Consider the following 25,351-nt stretch of genomic DNA (forward strand, 5'->3'; position numbering starts at 1 on the left):
TTGGTAAAATAAATCCGCTTGGCATCTTTCTTGGCCTTAAGACAACAATTCTGATGGCTAAAGATCCAAACGGGACACAAAAAAAAGAAAAAAAAAAAATGACTTTTAAAAAATGATTTAACAACTTATTCTGTTTTCTGAATGTTAGATTGTGTTGTCCTTCATAGGAGAATGATCAAAATCCTCTCTTCTCAAGAAAGTCCCATAATCACCTTAAAACATCTAAGTCAGGGGTGTCCAACTCCAGGCCTCAAGGGCCAGCGTCCTGCAGGTTTCAGATATCACATGATTAGTTCGTTACCAGGCCTCTGGAGAACCTCAAGACATGTTGAGGAGGTAATTTAGCCTTTAAATCAGCTGTGTTGGATCAAGGACACATCTAAAACCTGAAGGACACCGGCCCTCAAGGCCTGGAGTTGGACTAAAAAAAAATTTCCTACACTGCTAAAGAGCCCAGATTCTCAAAAGGTACTGAGATCTTATGATAATATCTTATGTGAATCATTTTGACATGTTTTAGTGTGGTTTAGTGTTCTGCAGATGAAAAAAAAAGAATGCCAAGAGGCTATGAAACCACTGGTTTTTCTTTTAATCATTTCAACATAACACATGACAACTCAAAGATAGACTGTACTGTACAATAAGTCAATAGTTCTGTTGTTGTGTTCATCATCTCTTTGGATCAACCAATATACAAATCTGTCACTTTAACATTGCAGCAACTGATTGCATGTGAGATATGTAACAAAAAAAAAGCAAGACCTCGCATTGTCTGTCTTATCCAAAGCACATCATTAATAGAACTCTCCCTGTAGTTGATGCTATATAATATAGTGTACGTGGATGCAAAAACTCTATTTTCACCTTCTTCTTTTTTTAAAAAATCTTGGTTATTTCAGAGGTGGCTGTAATAGCAAGTGATAAAAATAAAATGGGCTATGTCACTAAACAAGATACACAAAGAGGTTGGAATGCAAGACTACCGTTAAGCTAGAAATATATAAAACTACTTGTGGATGTTGCCTGCATCAGACAGTACCCAGTTTCTCATTAACAGCGAAACAAAAGAGAGGGCAACAAAGAGAGAGCCTCATTAAAAATCTAATCAGTTTTCTCAGATTTAAACTGATATATAAATTCCCTTAAAATGTGTGTGTGTGCTGCACCTACTAGTTAAGAAGAAAAGATGAGAATAAGTGCATCCCTAGTAGGTGCAGGTCGAGGTAATGGAGGTACAACCAAGCAGAGTAGCAGAACAACACTGCAATTGTTTCAGAATAGGATTGATATGATATGGACATCAGCTCAAATTACAGAAGCTCATTTCTGCCAAAAAAAACAATTGTAAATTGAAATTATGAAATATTGTTTTAATTAAAACTCCCCTTGTAGTTGTGTTATTACAGTCTAAATTAGGAAACGTTAGTCAAAACTTTTATACTTTTCACTTTACGTAAATAATGATAAATGATGATCAAGCAGGACAGAGTTCATAGAGCCTGAAACAAAACTCATTTTAGCAGATGTATTATTTTTGTGCTTTTTTTAAATTACTAAGATTAAATTTAAATTTACAATTACATTTAAGTAACCAATAATAGCATGTCAAAATACTTAAAAGTAGAGAAATGTATTGCACTGAAAAAAAGTAGAGATGTTATTTCGTAATCTTTTGTATAATTTGAAGTTAAAGATCTCATTGTCCATAGTACTATGAGATCTTATAGTAACAGGGGCGTAATTTCCAGGGGGGTTATGACCCCCCCAATAATCAGACCCAACCAATATAGCCCCCCCAATAAAATTATGAATTACCTTGCATAAATAGGCTGTTGATTTTCTTTACTCATTTCAGGTATTACCAGCAAAATAGTTGCATGTTTAATCATCTGGGAATTTACCCAGATGTATTTATTTATTTAGACAGAGATCATGACAGAGATCAGCACAAAGTTACGCCGATGTATAGTAATATGTACATCTACAATAGACTAGAGCATGAAGCGGAACATATAATTAGTTTGAGTTTTGTTCAGATCAGTGACTGTTGGCAGTACACAGCAAAATGCAAACAAATACGACCTAAAAACATGGCTCAGTACATATGCTGTACAAAGACTTCCTGTTTCAGTCGAAAATTCACGTTTTTAGTCAACATGACATTGTTCAAAATATTTTGAAAACTCTATGAGCAGCCTGATCATTTTAAATCAAGATGAAATGACCACATTAACACCAACATACAGATCTACTTTGGAAACCAGTACAAAAATGGAAACAATGGATAGGTAGGTCTGTTAGGCTATGCTTTGTCTTTAGCCATTTTCAGGTCCTGTTTGCACATTACCCACAAATGTACCATCACTAAACCCCACCCTACTATCACTAAACGTAAGTGACACTGAAAAACAGTTAAATATTTGATTATTCACACACAAGTTCTCTACACATATTTATGGATGTTAAATCATATTTGTTTCTGCAGCTTGTCCTGCTGAATGTGTAGGTCTGTTACAGACCAGATCCTGGAACTTTGTAACATTCCTGTGTGGAATGATGATGGAATGATTTTAATAGTATTTTAATAGCTATCTCACTTTATCACACTTAGTATAATATCTTATTTTCACTTGACTAACTGCCTGTATTATTATTAGAATTATTTTTATTATTGGTTCACTTCTTGGCACAAATGAGCTTCCGTACAAATCAGGTGGTAAGATAGGCATGAAATCTGAATTTTAACAGCTACAAGTAAGCCCTCACCACATGTCCAGTTTGCTTAAAATATCTAAAAAGAAACAATTATTCTTTTCAGGTGCTTGAAACTGAGTTTAGTAACATTAATTTAAATCCATTTTTGAGAGTCAACTTCACTGCTGCTCACAAAGTTGTTCCTTTTGGCAGAGACAATCAGTCCTGTGACCACAATGGTAAGCTTTAAAATCTATGTTGTGGGGTCGCTCTGGACTTTACTTTTGTTTGGTTACATGGTCTAAAAATGGCAGGTCTCTTACAACAGGCTTTCAGTGGCAGGCTGTGGTTGGTTTGTGGTTGTTGTCTTCAAACACTTGGCTGTAGAGTTTGATTAAAAATCACGTGAGAGAAGGCAAAGCTGGTAACCCAAAACGAACAAAAAAGTAAAAAGGGCAGAGGTCTTTTATGTAGAAGGATATTAGTGAAAGGTATATCAAAAATACTGTTATCCTTTTGGAAAAGAGAAATACACAAGTTGATAAAGTCTACACATCAAACTAATGGCACATACATATACAGGATCAATACAAAATTAAAAACATATGAACACATAAGCTGAAAATCTTAAAGAAAAAAAATACTCTTTTTTTTTTTAAAAGGTTGAAAGTGCTAGAATTCAGATTAGCTCACAGAAACCCAGGGAGGACAAACTAAAAGCATGCCAAAAGCTTTTTCAAGACTAAATGACTATTTGTTACAAAAATATATAAATGCTCAATTTGATTGCTACAAGTTTGGCTTAACCCAAAAGGGTTCTTATAAAACCACCTTTTTTGAGATCATAATAAAGACCAGTTTTACCTTTTCTTTAATATGATAAATTCTCAGAAAGATGCTGACAGCTAATGAATTTAGGATCAGACGTCTGATCATTTTGCAAGAGCCATCATCATCATTATCAAAAAATGACTTTCCAATGGGATTCTAATTAAGTGTAAAACCTGCTCCAATTTAGTTTGAAATTTGGATTATACAAAGACAATTTTTAGGGATGAAGTTAAACAGTCAGACTGTGCGGGGACGCTTTTCTACACATTGCAGTGATTCCAAATTTTTCAGCTTCTTATACCTTCTGAAAGGAGGGGTCAGGGTTAACCTGTGTAAATGGAAACTACAGAGTAGAGGTTTCTGGCACAATTTTACCTACTTACCAAGGTGCACGGAGAAGAGCAAAAGTCTAAAGAGGTTGAAGCAATAATGTACGTAACTTTAACGCCTGACCAATGTGTTTCCACCCGAAGGCAATAAAGTTGCTGGACCTTGAACCCCTCCACCTGTGTAAATAACAGGGTCCATCAGCTGCTCATTGTCGGGCTTTTATATCCTACAGTATTAAACGAAAAGCACTTGTAGCATTCTTCAACAAGCAATTGTGCAAAAACATAGTTTCTTCTCCCGAGGTTTTGGTAAAACAAAAAAAACAAAAACATAAAAATGAGGTGATGTGTTGTGTTGTTTTTTTTCGAGGTCCTGTTTTATACAAACAGAAAATAATATATCAAATGACAAAAAACAAAACAAATATATGAGCATAAGCGATACCTCGAGTCCTGCAGTCAAACACGTGTCCGCCCTCTTGCTTTGAATGTCAAAGCACAGAGGTTCGGTGACTGCCTTCCTCCAGATAGATCACTATATTTTCAGACCCTTTTCCTTTGACTCTACGAAGCAGCTGAAAGAGGAGGAGGAAAGGAAGGAGTACAGAGGGAGTGGTACTGGGGCCGATGAACACTTTGTCGGTTTGTTTCGTGCACGTTTTCAGCTGGCTGTCCATCTTGCAGATAGAAAAAAAAAATTAAATGTTCTAGTGGTCTACAGTTGTCATCCATCTGCAACCATAGCTAAAAGCAGCAATATGTGTTTGACTTTCCATTTTTTATGTGCTATGTTATATCCTTTTTTTTTCTGTGTGTTTGGGTTCCCATGTAGCACAGTGACTGCTAAAAAGGCAGAGTTACCAGGTGCTCTTTCGCTGAAATGAGATTCACCAATAAAATGAACTAGCAAAGATATGAACATGCATATTTGTCAGTGTTGGTCAGGCCACAGAAAGACCATTTAACCTTATGAGGTTGTTACCGGTGACGACACTAACCCTAACCCTAACCCTATGCTAAAGGAAATCTAACATTTAAAAGAAAATGTTCTGCCAAGTCTTGCAAATCAAGAGGAGAAAGAAATAATCATGCTAACTGAAACACATCAAAGACTATTTACATTTTTTGCAAAAAAAAAAAATATATATATAGTGTTAGGGTTCAGTATAAGGTTGGGCATCGTCACCGATGAGAAGATTAAGAATAATCCCAATTGATCTAAACCTGTATTTCCCATTGATGTGGTTGTTATTGCTGTATGGGTCATGTTAGCAATGAACTTCTGCCTCTTGCTACAATGGCAAGTACAAAATATAACTTTGCATCATTAAATTAGACATTTTTTAAATTGTTTTTCTGATTGTGTAATGTGGTTTTCGGTCTTTGTAAAAGTTTAGCTAGCAACAGGCCACTCTGACTGACTCCCAGTTTATGGTTGTTGTTCAAATGTCAATAACACTAGTGTTCCTGTGGCTGTGTGATGTATGAGGTAAGTACGGATGACAGAAGTGCTTAATTACTGCACGTGTAAGTCACCCCTCCTAGGACTAAATAATAAATACTGATGACTCAGTGCTATCAGAAAATGCAACTTTTAATTCTGTTGATTCTAACTGACATACATCAAAAGCCACTAACTTTTTTTTAAAAGTATTTTTCTTTGTCTCTGGTTAGGGTTAGTGTTAGGGGTTAGGTTTGGGGTCAACTTAGACCTCAGAGGGATTTTTTTAGGCTACAAGTGTGCAAAAACTTTTTCCCAAATTCTCACCATTTCTAGAATCTTTACAAAAGAGGGACAGAGTGCAGAGTTAGCATGACCCATCAAGGCACAATAATTACATTAAAGGGAATGACTACAGGTTAAATTAAATGGAAAGATAATGAGCACCTATTTGACTTTAAGGTTTAGGTGACATTTGGGCTTTGGGTTTTTAAGGACTAGTAATGAATGGTTAGAACTTCAAGACATTCAAGATAACTGATCTTGGACTGAAGATTTTATCACAGCAGAGCAGTTTTCCTAGGGGTGTAACAATTCTTTGAGACCACAGTTTAGTTCAAACGTCAGTTTTTTGGCCTCAGTTCCTTTTTTCAGGGGATGAAAAACAAAAAGAAAACATTTTTTAACTTTATCATGATTGGATCATGAACAAAGATTTCATTCTATTATTCTAAACAACCTTTAAAACATTACAGCTTTTGTTACTGTAACTATGCATTGCTTTAACTAGGCATTAACAGCTCCTCATGGGTATCACAGCATGGGAAGACTGAGCCAAGATGCAATACTGATATTTGTATTGCAATTTTGGTCTTGGTCACAGAGTTGTTACACCCCATTATAAATGTATGTATACAGTGAGATACACACTCACCGGCTAGTTTCTCAGATACATCTGCTTGTTAACACAAATATCTAATCAGCCAATCAGAAACTTGTGCATTCAGGCACATAGGCATGGTCAAAACAGTCTATCAAACCAAGCATCAGAATGGGGAAGAAAGGTGAATTCTTCCACTTGTTACAATCAAGGTATGCAGAAGAGCATCTCTTAACAAGTCCATCTTCTAAAGGCTGCTTTCACCAGGATAATGTGTCATGTCACAAAGCACCTTTGGGATGTTTTGGAATGGGAGGTTCGTGGATGTGCAGCCAACCAATCTGCAGCAAGTTTACAACAATGTCATGCCAAAAATCTCTGAGAAATGTTTCCAGTACCTGGTGGCGTCTGTGCAACAAATTAAGGCAGTTCTGAAGACAAAGGGGGGTCCAACCCAATGCCAGCAAGGTGTATGTAATTTGAGTTGCCGGTGAGTATATATTCTACTATATACACGTAGCTTCATAGGTCTTCAATATCAGCATCCCTACATTGTTCAAATCCTAGGTTGTTACTAAATTACTAACAGCGTTCTATATATATTTCCCATCCATAGTTTTGATTCCTCTAAACTAACTCAAGTACATGTAAAGGTAAAGACTGGATATGACAGAGAAAGCTTAAGGGAAAAGGCTAATACTTCATCCATTTGTTTGATCAAAATTGTAAGATAAACACACATGTAAACTTGCCAGACATCAAAAACATCATCATTTAGTTGTAATACGTCTACCAAAAATACACCTTACTGAGATAAAAGCCATTATAATATTTTTTGAGATATTTCGTACACTGCAATAACATTCTTCAACACATTTTTCCTCATCTGTCACTGTAACTCTTTTGCTCTTTTTTTTTGTCATTCACATATGTCAGGGTTCATCATTACCAAGATGATGCATCTTTTTAAAAGACCGCCTAAAGATGTGGTTGCAGTATATTCAGAAAATAGAGATATTTTTCAGAGATATGCGGCACAGCTAGGAAAAGCTGCAAACAACTATATCACTATCAGGGAAACTTGTAAAGGAAGATAAGTGAAAGACGGCCCTCCTCTAGTCTAGCGAGGAGCTCTCTGTCTCAGTGAAAACCTCTAGTCACAAGGAGGGAGGAGACAAAAGGTGAAGTGCCTTCTGCTAAGAAAAAAAAAGTGCTTCTCTTGAGAAACACATAAAAAAATGAAGCCAACATGTGTCACACATTTCTTTCTCTTTCTTAGCTTTTCTTTAAAAATGTGTGTTTGGCAGCCAACAGATCTCTTATCTATGATTAGAGTCTGTTTTTAACTGAGCTGACTCTAGGAGCACATCAGTTGTTTTTCTTTTGTTTTGTTATGGATTTTTTTGTGGGGTTTTTCTATTTAGTTTTTTTGTTGTTTTTTTATGTTGGAAGAGCACTTTTTTTTTTTTTTTTTTTTTTTTTTTTTAAATAGAGGCCAGGTCACTTTTATGGTTCTGTGTAAGCCATCTCTGAACAGAACATAAAGTTTATGCGTTTTCCTTTCAGGGGTCTCTCTTCTCTCCATATCAGTCCTGACAGTTGAAGCTATAATATAAGCACGGGTGTTTCAAAAACTCAAGATGAGACGCATTCTACCATGTTCTTACATTTGGTAAAGAAAAATAAGTAAAACAAAATATTCACTTCAAACTATATTTTTTCTGGGTCACAACAAAACAGATAATCTAAAAGTTATCTTTGATTTTTTTTTATAGTATTACTTTAGAAAGTATGCAGTACCATGCCTTTTGGCCCACTGATTCTGCCTTCTATAACACTAAAAAGGGGTGATAAAAAGGGGGGATAAAAATAAATGAAAATGGAAAAAATGAAGGAAAAAAAACAAAAAAAAAAAACAAGGGTTAATACATGGTATAACTACAGGATAAGGGGAAAAAAGCCCAAAATAAAAGCTGCTTTAACTTTTTTTCTCACCTTTTCCTTTTTGCTTAAAGGGGTTTAAATTCCTTTTAAGGCTCAATCAAAAGCTTTTGTGCGCACTTTCATTTAAGGCTTCTAAATGTTCTTTCATTTTAATTTTCCAACTTTCTGATTAGCCCGAAACATCTGTGCTGAGCTGAGGCTGGTGCGAAGGCCGTTCCTGCTGGGCAAGACGCAAGGTGCCGGCACTCTCACTGGAAGGCCTGGTGGAAGCGAGGCAATGTGGTGGTGCTAAGGCTGGAGCTGAACACTGGTGGGAGGGGGTGCAGAGATCCAAGACCCAGACTCCCGCTGGAGCTCTGCTGCTCCTGAGGTTGCGGTTGCAAAGAGGTAAGAGGTGCTGTGGCGACAGCAGCGGCTGCTGCCGCTGCAACTGCTGCAGCATGGGGCTCAGCAGTGTGCAGAGACGATGAAGAGGAAGAAGAGGAAGTTGAGGAGGTCGCAGATGAGGTGTAACCCATGACTAGCCCTCCAGTGCTCATGGGGGCACTGTAGGGAGGCAGGTTGATGGGCAGGAAACCCAGCAGGTGGGAGAAGTCCATGTTAGCAGCACACAGAGACTCAGCGATCACTGCAGGGCTCTTAGACAGAAGGGGATCCCCGCAGAGCTCATCCGCCAGGCCCGTGGCGGGCTCCAGTCCATCCTTGGGGGGTGAAGCAGCAGCGTGGGGCTCTGCAGAGGGAACTGGGCCTGGCAAGCCACTCTGCAGATCCATGAGGAAGCTCTCCATCTCCACTTTCAAGGGCTTGTCCAGCAGGTATGAGGTAGATCCCAGCTGGTACTTGGGCGCTGGCTGGGGCTGGTGCTGCTGCTGGGGAGCCGGAGGTTGATGGTGGGGGGGCAGTGGAGGGGAATGGTGGTGATGGTGATGGTGGTGGTGATGGTGATGATGATGGGAGTGTGGGTGAAGAGATGCAGGAGATTCCATATGACAACCCATGCCCATAGCGGCAGACAAGGAGCTTGGCATCAGAGATGGGTGTGGGTGACCCACCCCAGAATTTGACATGGCCTGGAGATGGTGGGGGTTGTACATGCCCATTGCAAAAGGTGCCCCACTAGGGAACGGTTTACCCATCATGGGGTCTTTGTTGGGCCCCATGCCGCACATCATGGGGCTGAGCTCCTCCTTCACTGAGCAGGGCGGAGAGCCCGTAGCTAAGAGACCTAGCATATCGGGAGGCTCTGTCTTAATCTTCAGCAGCTCCTGCGAGTGGCTCTTCTTCACATGGCGCGTCAGATGGTCCTTCCTGCCAAAACGCTGGGCACAGTACTGGCATAGGAAGTCCTTTCGGCCTGTGTGGACCACCATATGTCTTCTCACATCCTTCCGTGTGTAGAAACGCCGGTCACAGTGGTCACATGGGTGTTTTTTCTCCTTAGTACCGGCTGAGGACTTCCCAGAGTGGCTCTTAAGGTGCTCCAGGAGAACAGGTGTGCTCTCGTAACTCTGCATGCACACTTTACAGGTGAGATCCCCCGCCGTGGCGGAGTGCATGGCCACATGGCGCTTGTATCCCAGCTTGGTGTTGTAGTGCTTCCCACATTCCTCACACTTGAAGGCCTCTTTGTTGGGGTCATGGGTCTGCAGGTGGTTCTTCAGGTGGTCTTTGCGGTGGAACATTTTCTCACAGAATGAGCACTGGTGGGTCTTCTGCGGAGAGTGTGTGGCCATATGCCTGTGAAAAGTAGAGTTTGTGAATGGAAGGGGAAATTACACGTCTGTCATGTTTGTTAGTGAAGCATGCATTCTTTCAGTCAAACCCTTGGCAACTATAAATACATACACGAGTCACAGTGGCTTCCAGGCAGGACCAGAATGGGTTTTGGAACCAGTTGCACTTATACACCAGACACACTGACATGTTGGTGAATTTAGTCACTTAAAAATGAATTTCTGGCCACGTGAGGCTGGAAACAAGTTCATCACCTTATAAAGCTCACATAGATATATAAAGATGCTGAGGCTGGGCTTGTGAAATGTGCAAATGTGCCAAAACTAAGCAACAGGTACAACAGGTTTGCGGTATTTTATATATATGGAGATCATGTCAATCTTTCAAGGTGACATTATGATTTTTTGACTGTCCTGCTACGAAATTAGGCTAATGCAAGCTTATTTTGGGTTTGGAATGTTATATCTTCTGAAAACCACCCTAACCTTTAGTCAGAACTCTGATCACCAGATAAGTGGAAAGTGTCTGTATCTGTCTAAGAGCAAGGGGCATGTCCAGATCTACATATCTATGTACCAAACTTGGTACATTTACTCAAATACCTAAATGAAACAGACGTGTCGCACTGTATTCAAAAGGATGTGAACTGAACTATGTAATTCAAGGCTCTGTACCTGAAGAGTTTGTATTTGGAGCTGAAGGCCTTGGGACAGTGTGGATGTGAGCAGTGGAAGGGTTTCTCTCCTGTGTGACTCAAGGCGTGGAGCCGGAGCTTCTCTGGTGAGGTGAACAGAGCCCCACACACCAAACACTCGTTCCCACTTGCTCTCCCCACCTCTTCTCCTCCTTCCTCCCTCTTTCTCTCTTTCTCCCTGTCTCGCTCTCTCTCTCTTTCTGTCAGGGGCAGTGGGGCGGCGCTCCCAAACAGCTTGGCAGCAGTCCGTCGTCCCTCTTCCTCCGGCGTCAGTGCGGTAATACGGTGTGAGGCATCGGCGGCAGCAGCTGCCATGGCAGCCCTAGAGTGCCGCTGCCATGAAAATTCACTTGTAGCTCCCCTGCCTCCCAGGCTCAACTTGGGAAGTTGCAGGTCAGGGGTTGTTGAAAAAGAAGACAACACAGATCTGATCACAGAAAGAGCCAATGAGCCACAGGAAACATCGAGGTAAACCAAAATCTGGGGTGAGACAGAACATACAAGCTTTAAAACCAGCTGCCTCGAAGCTTGTGGAAACACTGCACACACTTCTTATAAACCCTCATTTTACCTGTTAGTGAAAATCTTTCTTGCCTCTTCCTTAGACGCTCCTCTCCTTCACTCTGGTGCTCACCCAGTCCCAACAGCTATGGTTGGTGGTGAGTGGGAAATACTGCTTTGCATCTTTACTGTGCTGTGGAAGAGAAAGCAAAAAAAAATAAATTAATAAATAAGACAGTCAATGCAGCATCATAGTCACATAACAAACCAAACACCACCTATCAAGCTGAACTTGAAACATTACTCAGCTCACTAATCAATAGGTTTGACTTGAGTCATAATGTAATTTGCAAACTCCACTTTGAAAGCAAGCTTCCTCTGAGCTCACTAGGGGGAGCTGAATGATAAGACTGATCAGCAGAAAAGCTGTTTTGTAAATGATGATTCCCGTTACAGCCACAGGACCTTTGTTTGTGCACCCATTAGTGAAGGCCAAATGCAATTACATAGCTTCATTCCTCATCATGTGTGTCTGCAGATGACAGATGCACTTGTACACGTATGTACTTAAAGCTCTCGTAAGCTTTTGGAAAGCACACAACACTGAAGCAGCACTGGGGTAAAGAAAGAGAGCACTGGTATGGGTGGTAAAGCGTCTGGGGGTGGCTTGTGTTTACAGCAACTGAAAACCTGCACTACCTGTCACCCTGATAATGACAATGATGATGAATGACCATGAACTATGAAGTCAATCCTAATGAAAACCAGCACCAAAATCCTGGTGTCTATGAACTTGTGTTTCCAAGAGACCGTATGAACTTTTTCTTACTCACGCTCATCTTTGCATTCCCTTGTTTACCCTCAGTGGCCTCTGTGATCAACCTGTGCAAGCTAGCATACCAGCCAAGTCCAAGGTTGAGCATTCCCAATACTGATCTCAATGCCAGGCATGCTCTGTGCTTCAGTCATGTGAACAGAGAGTGTATCTGAGTGTGGTAAACAAATGCATATTGCAAAGATGCACAGAGGTCTGTACATGCATGCAGAACTCCAAATGTACCGGTATCTGCATTGATGAGCTAATGAAGCTAATATGCTGGAATTTGCTTTGAGCATGTTAACATTTGCTTTTATGAGAATTTGGCGTGCACCGATATGCGCTAAACACATTTCAAATTTCACAAATTTATTTTGGCACAAATACTTTTGATGTTAACTGAACTGCTAAAAAAAAACATGTTCTTTCCACCTTAAACTGGACAAAACTATTGCAACATATCAAATCTTTCAAAGTTTTTCTTTGGCTCCTTTATCATTCATTTATAGTCAAGTCCTTACCTGACCGTTCATAGAACAGACAACTTATCAGCGGATCATTTTTATAAAGCGACAAAACCATGAATCACTCAAGCACAGAAATAGCACCTAACCCAACCCGTAATGAACCAGTGCTATATCATCACAGAACAGACAACTGAGCATTTAACCAATTTGAAATTGTTTAGGCACTTTTTTACTAGACAATAGACAAAAAGTTCCATACAATGGAACACTATTGGTCATGGTTTAGCCTCCCCAGAGCCCAGACCTCAGCACAACTGAAGCAGTGTGGGAAGATCTTCATAATGGAACAAATGAAAATTCCTGAAGACTACTTACAAGAAAGCTTTGTTAAAATAGCACAGACTGTGTTGAAGAATAAAGGTGATCATATTGACTTTCAAACTTGTTAGAATTGTACAAACACAGTACTGAACTGTGTGCGTGTGTCTGTAGTCATGTATGTGTGCTGTGTCTGTAATTTCTTATCTATAACACACCTTTAACACGTCTGTGTGCTCCCGTATGTTCTAGTGTGTACATGTGCATTGATGTGCCCTCATAATACATGTGTTTACAGCAGTGGTTAAGAGGAGCTGACAGCTACAGCGTTATGTGGTGCTCATCACCCAGCAGGGGGTAAAACCCATCCCATTGACCACCCCAAGGGAGCCAGGTTCTATTGTACAGCCTACACACACACACACACACACCCACACACACCGCACATTCCTGGCCTGAACCATGCCGTGTTGCCCTACCGTACCTCTCTACTCTGCACACAGCACCATGCACAAACACACAAACAACAGCATGCACAAAGATGGTGTACGATCCACCAAGATTCCTGGCTGCACACAAAAGTCAAGAAATGTGGGGAGGGTGCAGGCTGAGGGTGGTTATGAAGATTTGGACTTTCCAATATTCCCAAGTTTTTGGGGGAAATTGAATAGTATATTGGATAGTACAGTAAGGAGGGGAGAAACCCCACACACCAGGTCTCACGTACATCAAAATTTATGAGTGATGCTAGAGGCTTTTCCATCTTTAGCCTGTGTTGATAATTGGCATGTCACCAGTACAAATACTTAACACAACAAACTTGGCAAAGCATCTTAAAGACTGACACCCCGACCTTTAGAAAACGTTTTTTGGGGCTCAGTGAAGTTCCTGTTTCAACAACATTGAATTATTAAACAGTCATCATGAATGTTAACACACATTGACATAGCAATTAACCACTGACTGGCAGTCCTGTTCTATTAAATTCTTTTTTTAGTTCATTTATTAAACACTGCAAACGTACTCCCATGCAGTCCTCTAAAATTCAAACTGCACGAAGTGGATGACATATGTGTTTGCTGAATGCTGAATGGTTGAATAGTAATAAGTGGGCCAGAATAGGGAACGGAGCGACAGCAGAGTTCACCGACACGGGGACAAAAAAAAACTTTAAAAAAAAAAACAGCATGAAAAGCACACTTCAACTTTCACTTCAGCTCTTTGGATGTTATAACTTTACTCTTCTCTGAGCCTGGATGATGGACCAACAACAGCACAAGCAAGAGCGACCCACAGAGTGGTTGTACCACATACTTTGTGCAATGCCTCCATTTGACATCAGAGCTCAGTGCAGGCAGACAGGCCAGTGGACTGCAAACATGCGCTCCCTGCTGAACCTTCACACACTCTCCTACATCCATTAAGTCAACACCGGTCTAATACGCTTTCATTTGCATGGTTCACATTATGTTAATTACACTGTATTGTGCAAAAAGTTGGAGCTACAACTAAATTCTTTATATTTTGCTAGAAATATAAGTGAAGCTATTAATTGAAAGAGGCAGAGAAAAACATGTTAATACAGTTTATAATGTTAATGTTAGCTTGAAAGTAATATTTATTATGACCACCTTCATTCTTTAACATAGCCTGAACTCTCTTAGCCAAGCCAAGTCTTCAGGAACAGTTTTCCAGACGTCTTGAAGACCACTCAAAGCTCTTCTTTGGGTGTTGCCTGCCTTTTGCTCTGATGCTCCCACAGTGAATCAATAATGTTCAGGTCTGGGCTCTGTGGAGGCCAGTCCACGAGTGATGGTACTCCATTGTGTGTTTTTCCTGCTGTGTGTTTTTCACACTGCCAATGCTATTATTGAACTGGGAGTGCAGTTTGTATCATTGCCATGCTGGAAAATGAAACTGTTGACAATCAGACTCTTTCGAGATAGTTTTGCATTGTGGATTAATATTTGATGGCTCTTTTCTACATTTTGACGAAATTCCCAACACCACTGGCTGAACTGTCCCAAACCATGATAGAGCTTGCACTAGTTTTTAAATATATCGATATATTTTTATAAGAGATATGAGATGTGACAATATTGTTTATATCAATATAGTCTATGTTACGTTATAATTCAATTCACCGTAATATTACCGTATTGTGTATGTGTGTGTGTATAGGGACCACAAATGGGATCTGTTAAGAGACATGGTTGCAAAGTGGATTTCAAACAAGGCTGTCAGTCACGCAGTAGAACCTGGGAACACAGCAGCTGCAAAATCTGTCTTTGTTATTATGCTCAGCGTCTTTTAGTTTACATTTTGAATGCACAATTGTGAGCTTTTTGTTATGCACAAAAACAACATTGTTTTATTTTATTTATGGAGCATTATTATTTAATAAATGTTGCTAATTTATTTCTGAGTAATTTTTTCGTGTACATCTACGCTGTATGTTAATAAAAGTGCCTGTGTGACATCTGGGACACAGCTTTGACTAAGAGCACTTTTTTTGTTCTTACTTTATGGCTTTAAAAAAAAATATCGCGATATACATTGTATATTGCCATCCAGCTACAGAAAATCGAGATATGAATTTTGGGCCATATCGCCCAGCCCTAGCTTGCACCATGTTTTTGGCTGTAGACACTCACTGTTAGGCCTCATTTCTAACCTCTACCATACATAAAACAGCGATTTCAATCAGAAATTTAGACATTTGTATTTATCACTCCTTAAGACCTGTTGTTAGGTACTTTTTAAGGAATAATAGTTTAGCATGTGGATTAAACAAAAAAAACCTTCTTCTGAAGATCTTGATGTACAAAGACTGGACTGAAAAGTATTTAAAAAGCAAAAAAATTAAAGCCTGGAGAGCACTCAAAAACAACATTACAGCAGGTGAAAGAAAAAAAGATGGTGGTTCAAGACATTTGGCCAATATCAAGTTTTAAAAAAATTACAGGGTAAATCAAAAATGAACTTTTCAGAACTGAGCAAGTGTTAACCAATCAAAAAATATATTAAAAAATTAAGTTCTACGAGTCTCTTGGATACGTTGGATTTTGGCAATTTACAGTGGAAAATGTGTGAAAGGTCTGACTAAAATTTGATGTATTTTCCATTTTCAAAACTTGCTTATTCCAACATGAAATACTATCAAAACATTTGTAAACTAAAGAAGTCAAACTTTTTGTAAAGAAAGTGCCATCTCTTGGTGGCACTGGAATTGAGCGAAAGGGGTGTGTTCACAGTCGATAGCAGATACGCCCCGAGAGAAGGCATAGGTACTCAAAGTGGGGGGTGGCTGTATCTGTAGATGGGTATCAAAAAAAGTTTCAGCACTAGAAAGGTGAAAATCTGTCCATCAAGTGTTTACTGGTAAAGGGTATAGCATGATAGAGGAAGCACATTCTCCTCAACACAGTGCTTTTTGTTACTTTTCTCAGAAAAAAAGGTTGAAAAGAAAAGAAAAGTAAGAGAATTTATAGGACAAAATGTAAAAAAAAAAACCAAACCCCCAAAACAAAACAGAAAAACAGAAAGAAGTTACATTATTTGACAGCTTAGGGTTACAGCTGGTATTCTCTCATCCTAAACGAACACAAGAGCTAACAACCAACTATTTATCTTCCCACTGTAAAAATGCCAGAGATAGTCATGGCAATTAATCTGAACCACTTTGCTCTCAGCAACACAACTCAGCTTGTCCACAGTTTAAATTTCTGGCTTTTAAAAAGCTCTGCAATACAAAATGATTGTTTTTAACCATAAAATATTCTATGGCATTATTTGTATATTCAGGTGTATACAATAATAGACTGCACAGCAGAGCTAAGCAACAAATTGTGTGACATGTAACTAAATGAAACAACAAACTATTGTTTAATTTATTTACTTTCATTTACACTTTAAGTTAAATTTCCTACAACAAATCAATTTCCCACTGAAATATGAAACGATAAACCTAAACAGACTGATTACTGACTAGTACGCATTAATAGGGATGCACTGGAGGATACTGGAACTACCAAATTCCGACTAGTAGATGAGCTTCCCCGAGGACCTTCATTTTTAATAAATGTTTGATTTTGTTTGATGACAGCATCTTTTCTGTGCAACTCTTGTGTTTTATAATGCGTCAACACTAATATGCCAATGGAAAACAACACGATACATTCTGTGTTGTATTATCTGTGTATCTATGTTTTTGTGATTCCATTCCTTCTGGTCAATCGTTAAGTAACTTAAAACAGATTCACCTGTAAAAGAAAAACAAACTTTTCCTGAAATTTTGTAATATACCAAAACTAGGTGTTTTAGCATCTGAAGTGTGGTGATATCTCACTTTTTTGTCTCAAACAGCAGTAAATGGCATATTGTTGGATTCTGGATGAAAGACAACTTTTAGAGGCACTTGCATGGACGTTTTCCACTATTTTGTGACATTTAAGAACCAAACAATTAAGTCAAGATGTGAATTCAGTTATTAATTAATAATGAGAAATAAGTCTGTGAAGGTTCTCAGTCATCCAGGTCATCGTAGTCAAAGGAGCTTGCAAAGATGAGAAATAACTGGTGATTCCATCCCCAAATGTCAGTAAAGGATAAGGACCATCTTGTTTTTTACATAACTACAAAAACTTAAATCGGTGAGATCACACAGCAATTCATCACCAGGGCTTTCCACCAGCATGAACAGAACTGCAACCTATTCCAACCACTAATCTTACTTCAGCGTGATTGCAAAGTAACAAACGCACTGCTGTAGGATGGAAATTCACTCCCCAAAATGGCAGATGCCGTAGCAGCAAACACTACACAGCACATTCACATGGAGCCTTGCTTACTTCCCCTAATCAAAAATGTTGAAAGCAGAATTGAACCGCCTCTTTCCAACCGCCTGGGTGTCTTTGGTTTCTGTCCTGGATGAAAGAGCTTCCACATTCCTCTCCTGAGGGGTCAGAGGTCAGCCTCTGCACTGCCTGCCTGCCCGCCCGCCCGCCCTAGCTCCCGCATGCTGAGTGACTGGTATTAACCCCTTCGCTGCATGCCTCAGCCATATTGAGTAACAGGGGCTGTCAGCTTCTTTACGGTCCTGGTAGCACGATGCCAAGCCAGGCCAGGAGCCTCTGCAGAATGGAGATCTGCAAAGTAGGACACTGTGGGTGCAGAAGCGGCTTTACCATACAGGCAAACTAATTATAGAAAGTGAGTTCAGCGTCCGGAGCTAAGGTGACAACAGCCGCACTCATGGGGAGAGGAGGAGAGGGGGCAGGGGGGTGGGTGAAGTGCTCTGTTGCGCAAACATTTCAGCTAATGTACAGAAAATAGTCTTGTTGACCCAAGAAAGGGCATCCAGTGCAGCAAAAGCAGGCACAAGCAGCAAAAACAAGGTGTTTTTATAAAGTAAAAGCTTCTAAATTCTATTTAAGAACAACAGGGTGCACCAATCAAAGCATGCTGAACATAAAACCAAAGAACAGGCGCATTTGAGTCTGACCTGCAAAGGGAGTGTGCAAAAAAAACGTTTTCCAAAGGTAATACAAAGTGATAAAAAAAATCCTAGATATGAACTAAGAAACTGTGGTTAAACGTCAGTGTGAGGAACGGTTCAGTAAACAAAGGGAAAGATAAGAGGAGGGGGCTACAGAGGAGAGAGGTAAGTAAAAGAGGGACAAAGGAATGGTGAAAAAGAGAGGGAAAACTGGAGTCATTTTCAGCGGTGTAGTCAGGGGTCTTTGCATCAGTCAAGTGACTCCTGAGAGAGAGCCAGACAGAGAACGAGAAAGGCAGAGAGAGACGAAGCCTGGTGTGTAGGGGGTGGTGTCAGAGGACCAGGTCATGGTTTACTGACCACATTGACTAGGTATAGAAGCCAGGGAGGCTTAGGGTTAGTGAAGGCAGCATGCCCACCGTCAGCTGACGCACTGCACAGTCACAAACCAATTCCAGTTCAACAACAGAAATCTGGAAGGTAAGACAGATAAAGGTACCATAGAAGTATATTGGGTGGAGTTATGGGTTTAAGCCTAATACATGGTTTCTGCATCCATCTAAACTTGTGAGACTTTCACAATCTTCAGACATGTTCCACACATGAGCATCAAAAAATTTCAATATCCCTTCAACAGCAAGAAGAGCAGTTTTGGTTATTGTGTTCTGTCTTAAGTCAAAAAGTTATTAAAAAAAAAACGTGTGTTCAACTGGTCAGTAAGAAATGTGAAAAGCAGAGTAAATACAGGCGTAAACAGCACGTGTTAAAAAAACAGTTCATGAAAGGTTTCTGTGAGCCCCAGTGTCAGCGTCACATGGCAGCACAATTATAGCAAAAATCATAATCACTTTGGTCAACACTCTAACTCATTCATTAATATGACAAACCATCATGGAGTTACTGAACTTTAACATGTTTTTACTCAACATTTCCCTGCACAGTAAAGATTGTTCAAATGACAAATTACTAAGTTAAGTAAAATAAAGAGGTGATGGGAGACACATGGGAATCTGGTTGGTAGTTAGACCCACAGTAGGGGCTTTTCCTGGTTAAGCTTGTTTTGCAAGGACAACCAACGTCCACCACATGGTTTCTGGAGGTGCTGATAAAAGTAAAGAGAGCTCTGGACAGCAGCAAATCTGAGTTTGGTGGAGAAACTCTGAGCAGAGAAAGTCATCTACAGGCAACCTTCCACAGGTCCAACATATGGAAACCTTCTGAATTTTGGATGTTTTTTTTTTTATACATAACTATATGTGTTAAGGTCTTATGAGCCTGCTGTTATTAGATAATTTTACACATAAAAAAACGACAAAGACGTAATAATAATACGTTTCAACTACTTATGTCCAGTAATTACTGATTATAGTAAGCTAGATCATTCTTTGCCATATGTGAACAAAGTTAAATCAAACAAATTGTACAGTGCTTAACAAATGTATTAGACCACCTGTTTTTGAACTAGGAAAACACACAGCAGCTGCAGACTTCTGAAAGCTATGAAAACAGTAATACCACACGGTAGGAATAATGGATCGTCATTATCATGTAACCTTCAGAAGGGGCATTTTAAAATGACTTGACAGGGAATTCTCTTTGAACCTGGTGAGGCAACAAATGTAAAAGCACACTAAGAGCTGCTCAAACCCTTCATCTCTCTCTCTCTCTCCATCCTTCCTCCCACCTCCTCCCCCCAGTTTCAGTTCCTCCCCTGTTTGACTTTTTTGAGGCTATAGACAGGGAGGGTTGGGGTGAGATGAGGAAGAGGAAGAGTTTCTGCCATGCCAAACCCTCACTTGTCCCGGCAGTTAGTGCAGGCCACATTGGGTCGGGATGTGGCCATAAACCCAGCACCCATGCCCCGGTGTCCTGGCTAAAGATAGCTGTGGTCTAACTTGGGGGAGGTGGAGAAGGCAGGGCTCATCTAACTGCCACCAGGCAACACCTTCACTGCTGCACTGTCTCATTCTGTTACCAACGAGAGAAAAAGAACTTAATTTCCTTTAACTGTCACCAATTTTATGGCACCACAATGTTTGTCTACTGAAATGGAAAATTTCCTGCTGATAACAGAAGTGAACCTCTAACCAGCTCATGAACTGAATAGGAGTTGCCTGAACAGCAGCTAACTAAAACATATTTGACTGGGATATTTTGCACCCCCTGAACCGCTATTATAAACTATCTTGGCCAATCCTGATTAACAAATGTAACCCTAACCCTGAAAAGTTGAGGAGAATTTGAAAATAATGCAAGACTTGGGAGGAACAATTCAAAGCCCTTAATGAAACATTTACATCCTCTTTCAGGATGACAAGGTTTCATCCACTGGACCTGGATGGGAACTAAATTTGGTGAAATTTTTTGATGAATTTTGAAATTATGGGCTTTCATGGGCTTACTCCAAGGACACTCGCAGACTGGCATCCAGAATTCTAAGCAAAGTGTCTGCAGCCATCTTGAAATATCTCAACTAACTTATTTGGGCAGTTATTTTTAAGCATTATCTAAATTCAACAAGTGCATGTATAGAATCGCCCATGAAATCTGATACAAACTGTTTTTCCCTGTCAGGTCAGTTTTTGTTTTCTTTTTTAGACAAAGCTATCAGAGGACAAAAATACACATTCTAACTGTTCAAGAACAGTTTACCTCCATGCTGGAGATTATCTGGACTGTTTCTCTTTTGGTAAACAAACACAGGGTTTGCATTTTCTTAGATGCACTCTGCAGTCCTGATCAAATCAGTGAAACAACTAACAAACATCACCGTCCCAAGGAACCACATATTAGAGCCCCATATTCTTGTGGTAAATTGTATTTCTATAGCTGTGTACAATTATCTCTTTGACTACTGTGATGGTATTTTTTAATGGTTAAAGTGCATGTTTTCTAGACGCCTATATGAACATAAGGATAGTTTGGGTAGTTGACGAGAAAAGGCAGCTGAACAACAAAAAAATATAACAAACGCCATTGCCCCTAACACCAGTTGCAGTGTTAAGGGTTTTGGTTTATTTCAGCCAAAAAGTCAGAATTTCAGAAACTAAAAGATGCTACATTTGAAATGATGCCTCATAGTTTTTTTAATCAACACGAAGCTATAAATGTATTTTCAGCACAACTGAGAAACACAAAAATGATGCAGATATGACCAAAGTATTGGCCATGACATTACTAGTTAAATTTAGCCCGACACCCAAACGTTTGTAGTGTTAGACACCAAACCACAGTGTGACTGGAGCAGAACTTTTAACTTTGCAGCTTTACAGATGCACAAGTTATGCTTACAATGTGCTCCTGGTTATTAACCGTATACTGATAACATACAGATTCAATATTGGTTGTCAGCCTTACCACAGATTTAGCCTGATTCTGTGGCTGTATTATTATTATTATTATTATTATCATTATTATTATTATTATTATTATTATTATTATCATTAATAATAATAATAATAATAATAATAATTGCCAAATTCTCTGCAATTCTACTTTGACACAGGGTTGCTCAACCATCTACCCACTCAATCCTTCACTGAGTGGACCTTGTCCAGGCTTTTTTATGACTCATCTTCTTTGGACACTGAGTCATTTTTATATCTAGTCATATTACTTAGTAATCATTTTAGTTGTGATATTTTCCAACATGTCAGCCTTTTCATGTTATTTTAACATTTTCACTTAAACACAGAGTTTGTGTTTTGTTTGATTTATGCAGTGTTTGAACCTTTGTCTGAGAAAACTATTTGACATATTAGCTGCAATTTCTTATTAAACTTTGACTAAAATATACAATGTGTGTCTCTGTGTACACATGTTATGTGTGTTTTCTGTTGAGCCAGTGAGGGGGATGCGGGGGTCAGCCAGGTTGCTGGGGGTGACACTGAGTCCACGCTGACTATTTGACACTGGGAATGTGTCTGTTAGTGATACTGCAGGTCACACACTCTCAGACACACAAACACACACACAAACACACGTATAAATACACATACATAAATCTTTTCCAACACTTCAAATTTAACCATACAAGCACACAGTGGACAACTTCCAACTGTCCAACGGTAATTATAAATATATGCTCAGAAATACATAATGTATTCTTCCATTCAAACCCTAAATATTTTTAAAAATAATATTGTGTATTTGAGTGGCCACACATGCCACTGACCGGCTGAAGGCAAAGCATCTTTCAAAATGGGACATGTACCATTTTTGTGTCATCAGTCTGTTAAAGTGAAGGGACTGATTCATTTAGGCATAGGTCACTTTTACTTGAATGTTCCCTACAGCTTTATTTAATCACTACCACAACATTGAAGAAATGAGGCACAGCGTCCGTGCGGTTTTATGTACTACGTATAAGATTTGACAGTACATCAAGTGGCATATAACGCATGAGGTCATTGTTTTCTAGCCAACTAAGCTACATATTAATACTTTGAGAATTAGAGAGGCCTCCCCCTATATGTTGTTATGGAGAGCATTTATAAACTCACCAGTTAGAATCAGTAAATCAGTGAGACAGTTATTAGCCCTCTGAGGTCTCGGTCAGTGACAACCCCTACCCTGGTTCGGAATCTAATGCTAACCTTATGTTTTGGAGAAAAAACAAAAGGGAATAAAAAAAACTGCCAAGACATAGAAAAACAATTAAAAAAATAAAAATAGATATTGTGATAGCATATGGTTAGGGGTAGGGTCAGCATGAATGATTTTCAACTATGTTGTCTGGTATTAGATACTACTTATTCCTGTCCCCACAATGGGCATAACGTCTTCTAAGTAATTATTTAAGTACACAAATTACAGATATGTAATAAAATCATTTACTTCTCAAGTACACCTACAAACAGCTGAAATCAAACTAATTCCGCTCCTGTTGATGTTTGAGCTTCATTGGCTATCACAACAGCAGGCTAAAGGTTCTCAAGGTTACTCTACAACAATAAGATGACCGCCTATGATCAAGCACTTGGTGATAGTTGGAAGGAAAAACTCCCTTTTAACAGGAAGAAACCTCCAGTAAAACCAGGCTCAATGAGGGGCGGCCATCTGCCAAAACTGTTTGGTGTAAAGGGAGAGAGACAGAACAATGACATGCTGTGGAAAAGAGCCAGAGATGGATAATAACAACTAATGATTAAATGCAGGGGGCTGTATAAAAACATAGTGAGTATAAAAATGCGAGTGAAGAAGAAACACTCGATGCATTATGTGAAGCCCACAGCAGCCTAGCCCTATTGGAGCATAACTAAGGCTACGTTCACACTGCAGGCGAAAGCGCATCAAATCCAATTTTTTTGACCCTATGTGACCCATATCCGATCATGGTATGACAGTGTGAACGGTACAAATCCGATATTTTCAAATCCGATCTGGGTCACTTACGTATGTGGTACTGAATCCGATACATATCCGATGTTTTAGAAAGCGACTGCTGTTTGAACGGTCATGTCGCATTAAATCCGTCTTTTACGTCACTGACACAAGACAGACGCCAATTATCAGCGCCGGAGAAGCACCCGAGAAGACATTGCGAAGGCTTCCTGGCCATCCAGTGTAGATGTCAGTGAAACTGTTGGGAAGACAACGTGAACATTTTATTTGTACTGTATAATCTGCAGATTCTGACAGAAATCTGCAACTATCCTTTGAAGCACCGCTCCTCTCTAAAACAGCAATAAGGATAATTATTAGGTTATTTACATTGTTATGTAAATAACAAAATAAATTAAAGCAAAAATTGGGAAACGTAAAGTCCGAAGTCTTTATATTAAGGGCCATTAGTCAAACAATATTGTTTGCTCTGGGTCTAAACAGAGCGCGTTGTGTGTGATGTCTTCTTTTGCGCATGCGGGCCGCTTTGAGCGTTCACACTAGAGCGCGTTTGCTGTCACATTTTATTTGTAGTGTGAACAAGCAGACAAAAAAATCGGATTTGATCAAAAAATTGGAATTGAGCATTAAGACCTGCATTGTGAACGTAGCCTAAGGGAGGATTCAGGGTCATCTGATCCAGCCCTAACTACATGCTTTATCAAAAAGAAAAGTTTTAAGTCTAATCCTAAAAGTGGAACAGGCACCTGTCTCCCAAATCTAAACTGGAAGCTGTCCACAGAGGAGCGGTCTGAAAGCTGTTAGTAAGTGACGGCCCAAGTTCCTTGGATAGACAAGAGCAAAGTGGAGCTGTCTGGCCATAACGCACAGCACCATGTTTGGTGAGAACCTCAGTACAAATGCCTCACCAATTGTTTGGGCTCATTTTACAGCGAAAGGATCTGAGCATCAGTCACTGAAATTGGGTCATGCAACATGACAATGATACAAAGTACAGCAGTAAATCTACCACAGAATAGCTGTCAAGTGAAGGAATTAAATGGAACAAAGTGCAGACCTCCACCTGAGTGAAATGCTGTGGTCATAATGCCGCAGTTTGACAGTGCATTGAAGTTTGCAGGTGAACCTCAATGAGCTGCAACAACACTGTAAAGAAGACTGGGCAAAAATCACAGGGTGTAATTAGTTATTCACATGACTGCATAGTCATTTGGAAACTTATGCATTATACTGACTATGTACTGGATATTTAACAGTGTATTATATTAATATTTCAAATGCAAGTTAAGATCAAGTAGAATAGTAAAATCTCTAACCCTTAGCTAAGCCAAAAGATAAAGTTGAACATCATGAACATCTATATTACGATTATTTATACCAGATGAACCAGCGTATTAGTATTCAGGATACAGTGTTTCCGTTGCAGAGCTTTATCAAAATGTTGACATTAAAGACACGGGCAGCATGACTCAATGTAAGGCATGTGTGTCTGTGTTTTCAGCGTGTAAAGGAGTCTGTGTGTGTGTGTGTGTGTGTGTGTGTGGGGGGGGGGGGGGGGGGGGTGCAGAGGTGATTCTGGGGAAAGCCCTTCTGGCAGGGAGTCCTGGCCATGACATGAAGCTCCACAGCAGCCAGAGAAGTGGGCACAGTTCCAGTGGGCGTCACGCCAAATGCCCTCACCCTCTCTCATGTTTAAAGAGCAGAACATCTACGTACTGCAAACTGTCACACTTATACCTCCTCACGTGTATTTTTACTGTATTAAATATGCACTTTTGAGCCCAAATAAAAATATCTTTTTAGCAACAAATTTTAACACAAAAATGGACAACAAATGATAATATATCATAATTTGTAGAAA

General features: G+C 39.6%; 1 protein-coding gene across 2 annotated transcripts in view; it reads right to left on the reverse strand.

The window, feature by feature from the left end:
• Positions 1–566: 566 nt before the first annotated feature.
• plagl2 (pleiomorphic adenoma gene-like 2) overlaps positions 567–25,351 on the reverse strand; it is a 52,136-nt gene continuing 27,351 nt past the window's right edge. Inside the window, exons 2-4 of one of the 2 annotated variants that reach the window (XM_084917256.1) lie at positions 11,119–11,241; positions 10,528–10,974; positions 567–9,856 (exon numbers count right to left, since the gene is read on the reverse strand). In XM_084917256.1, the coding sequence (XP_084773382.1) occupies positions 8,368–9,856; positions 10,528–10,862 (1,824 nt within the window). In that variant the 5' untranslated portion in view covers positions 10,863–10,974; positions 11,119–11,241 and the 3' untranslated portion in view covers positions 567–8,367. Of the gene's footprint in view, positions 9,857–10,527; positions 11,028–11,118; positions 11,242–25,351 lie in introns of both variants that reach the window. The other variant, XM_084917255.1, reaches the window with a different exon arrangement.

The sequence above is a fragment of the Perissodus microlepis genome, chromosome 20 (genome assembly GCF_051167445.1).
Source record: "Perissodus microlepis isolate ML-2025 ecotype Zambia chromosome 20, ASM5116744v1, whole genome shotgun sequence".
Lineage (NCBI taxonomy): Eukaryota > Metazoa > Chordata > Actinopteri > Cichliformes > Cichlidae > Perissodus > Perissodus microlepis.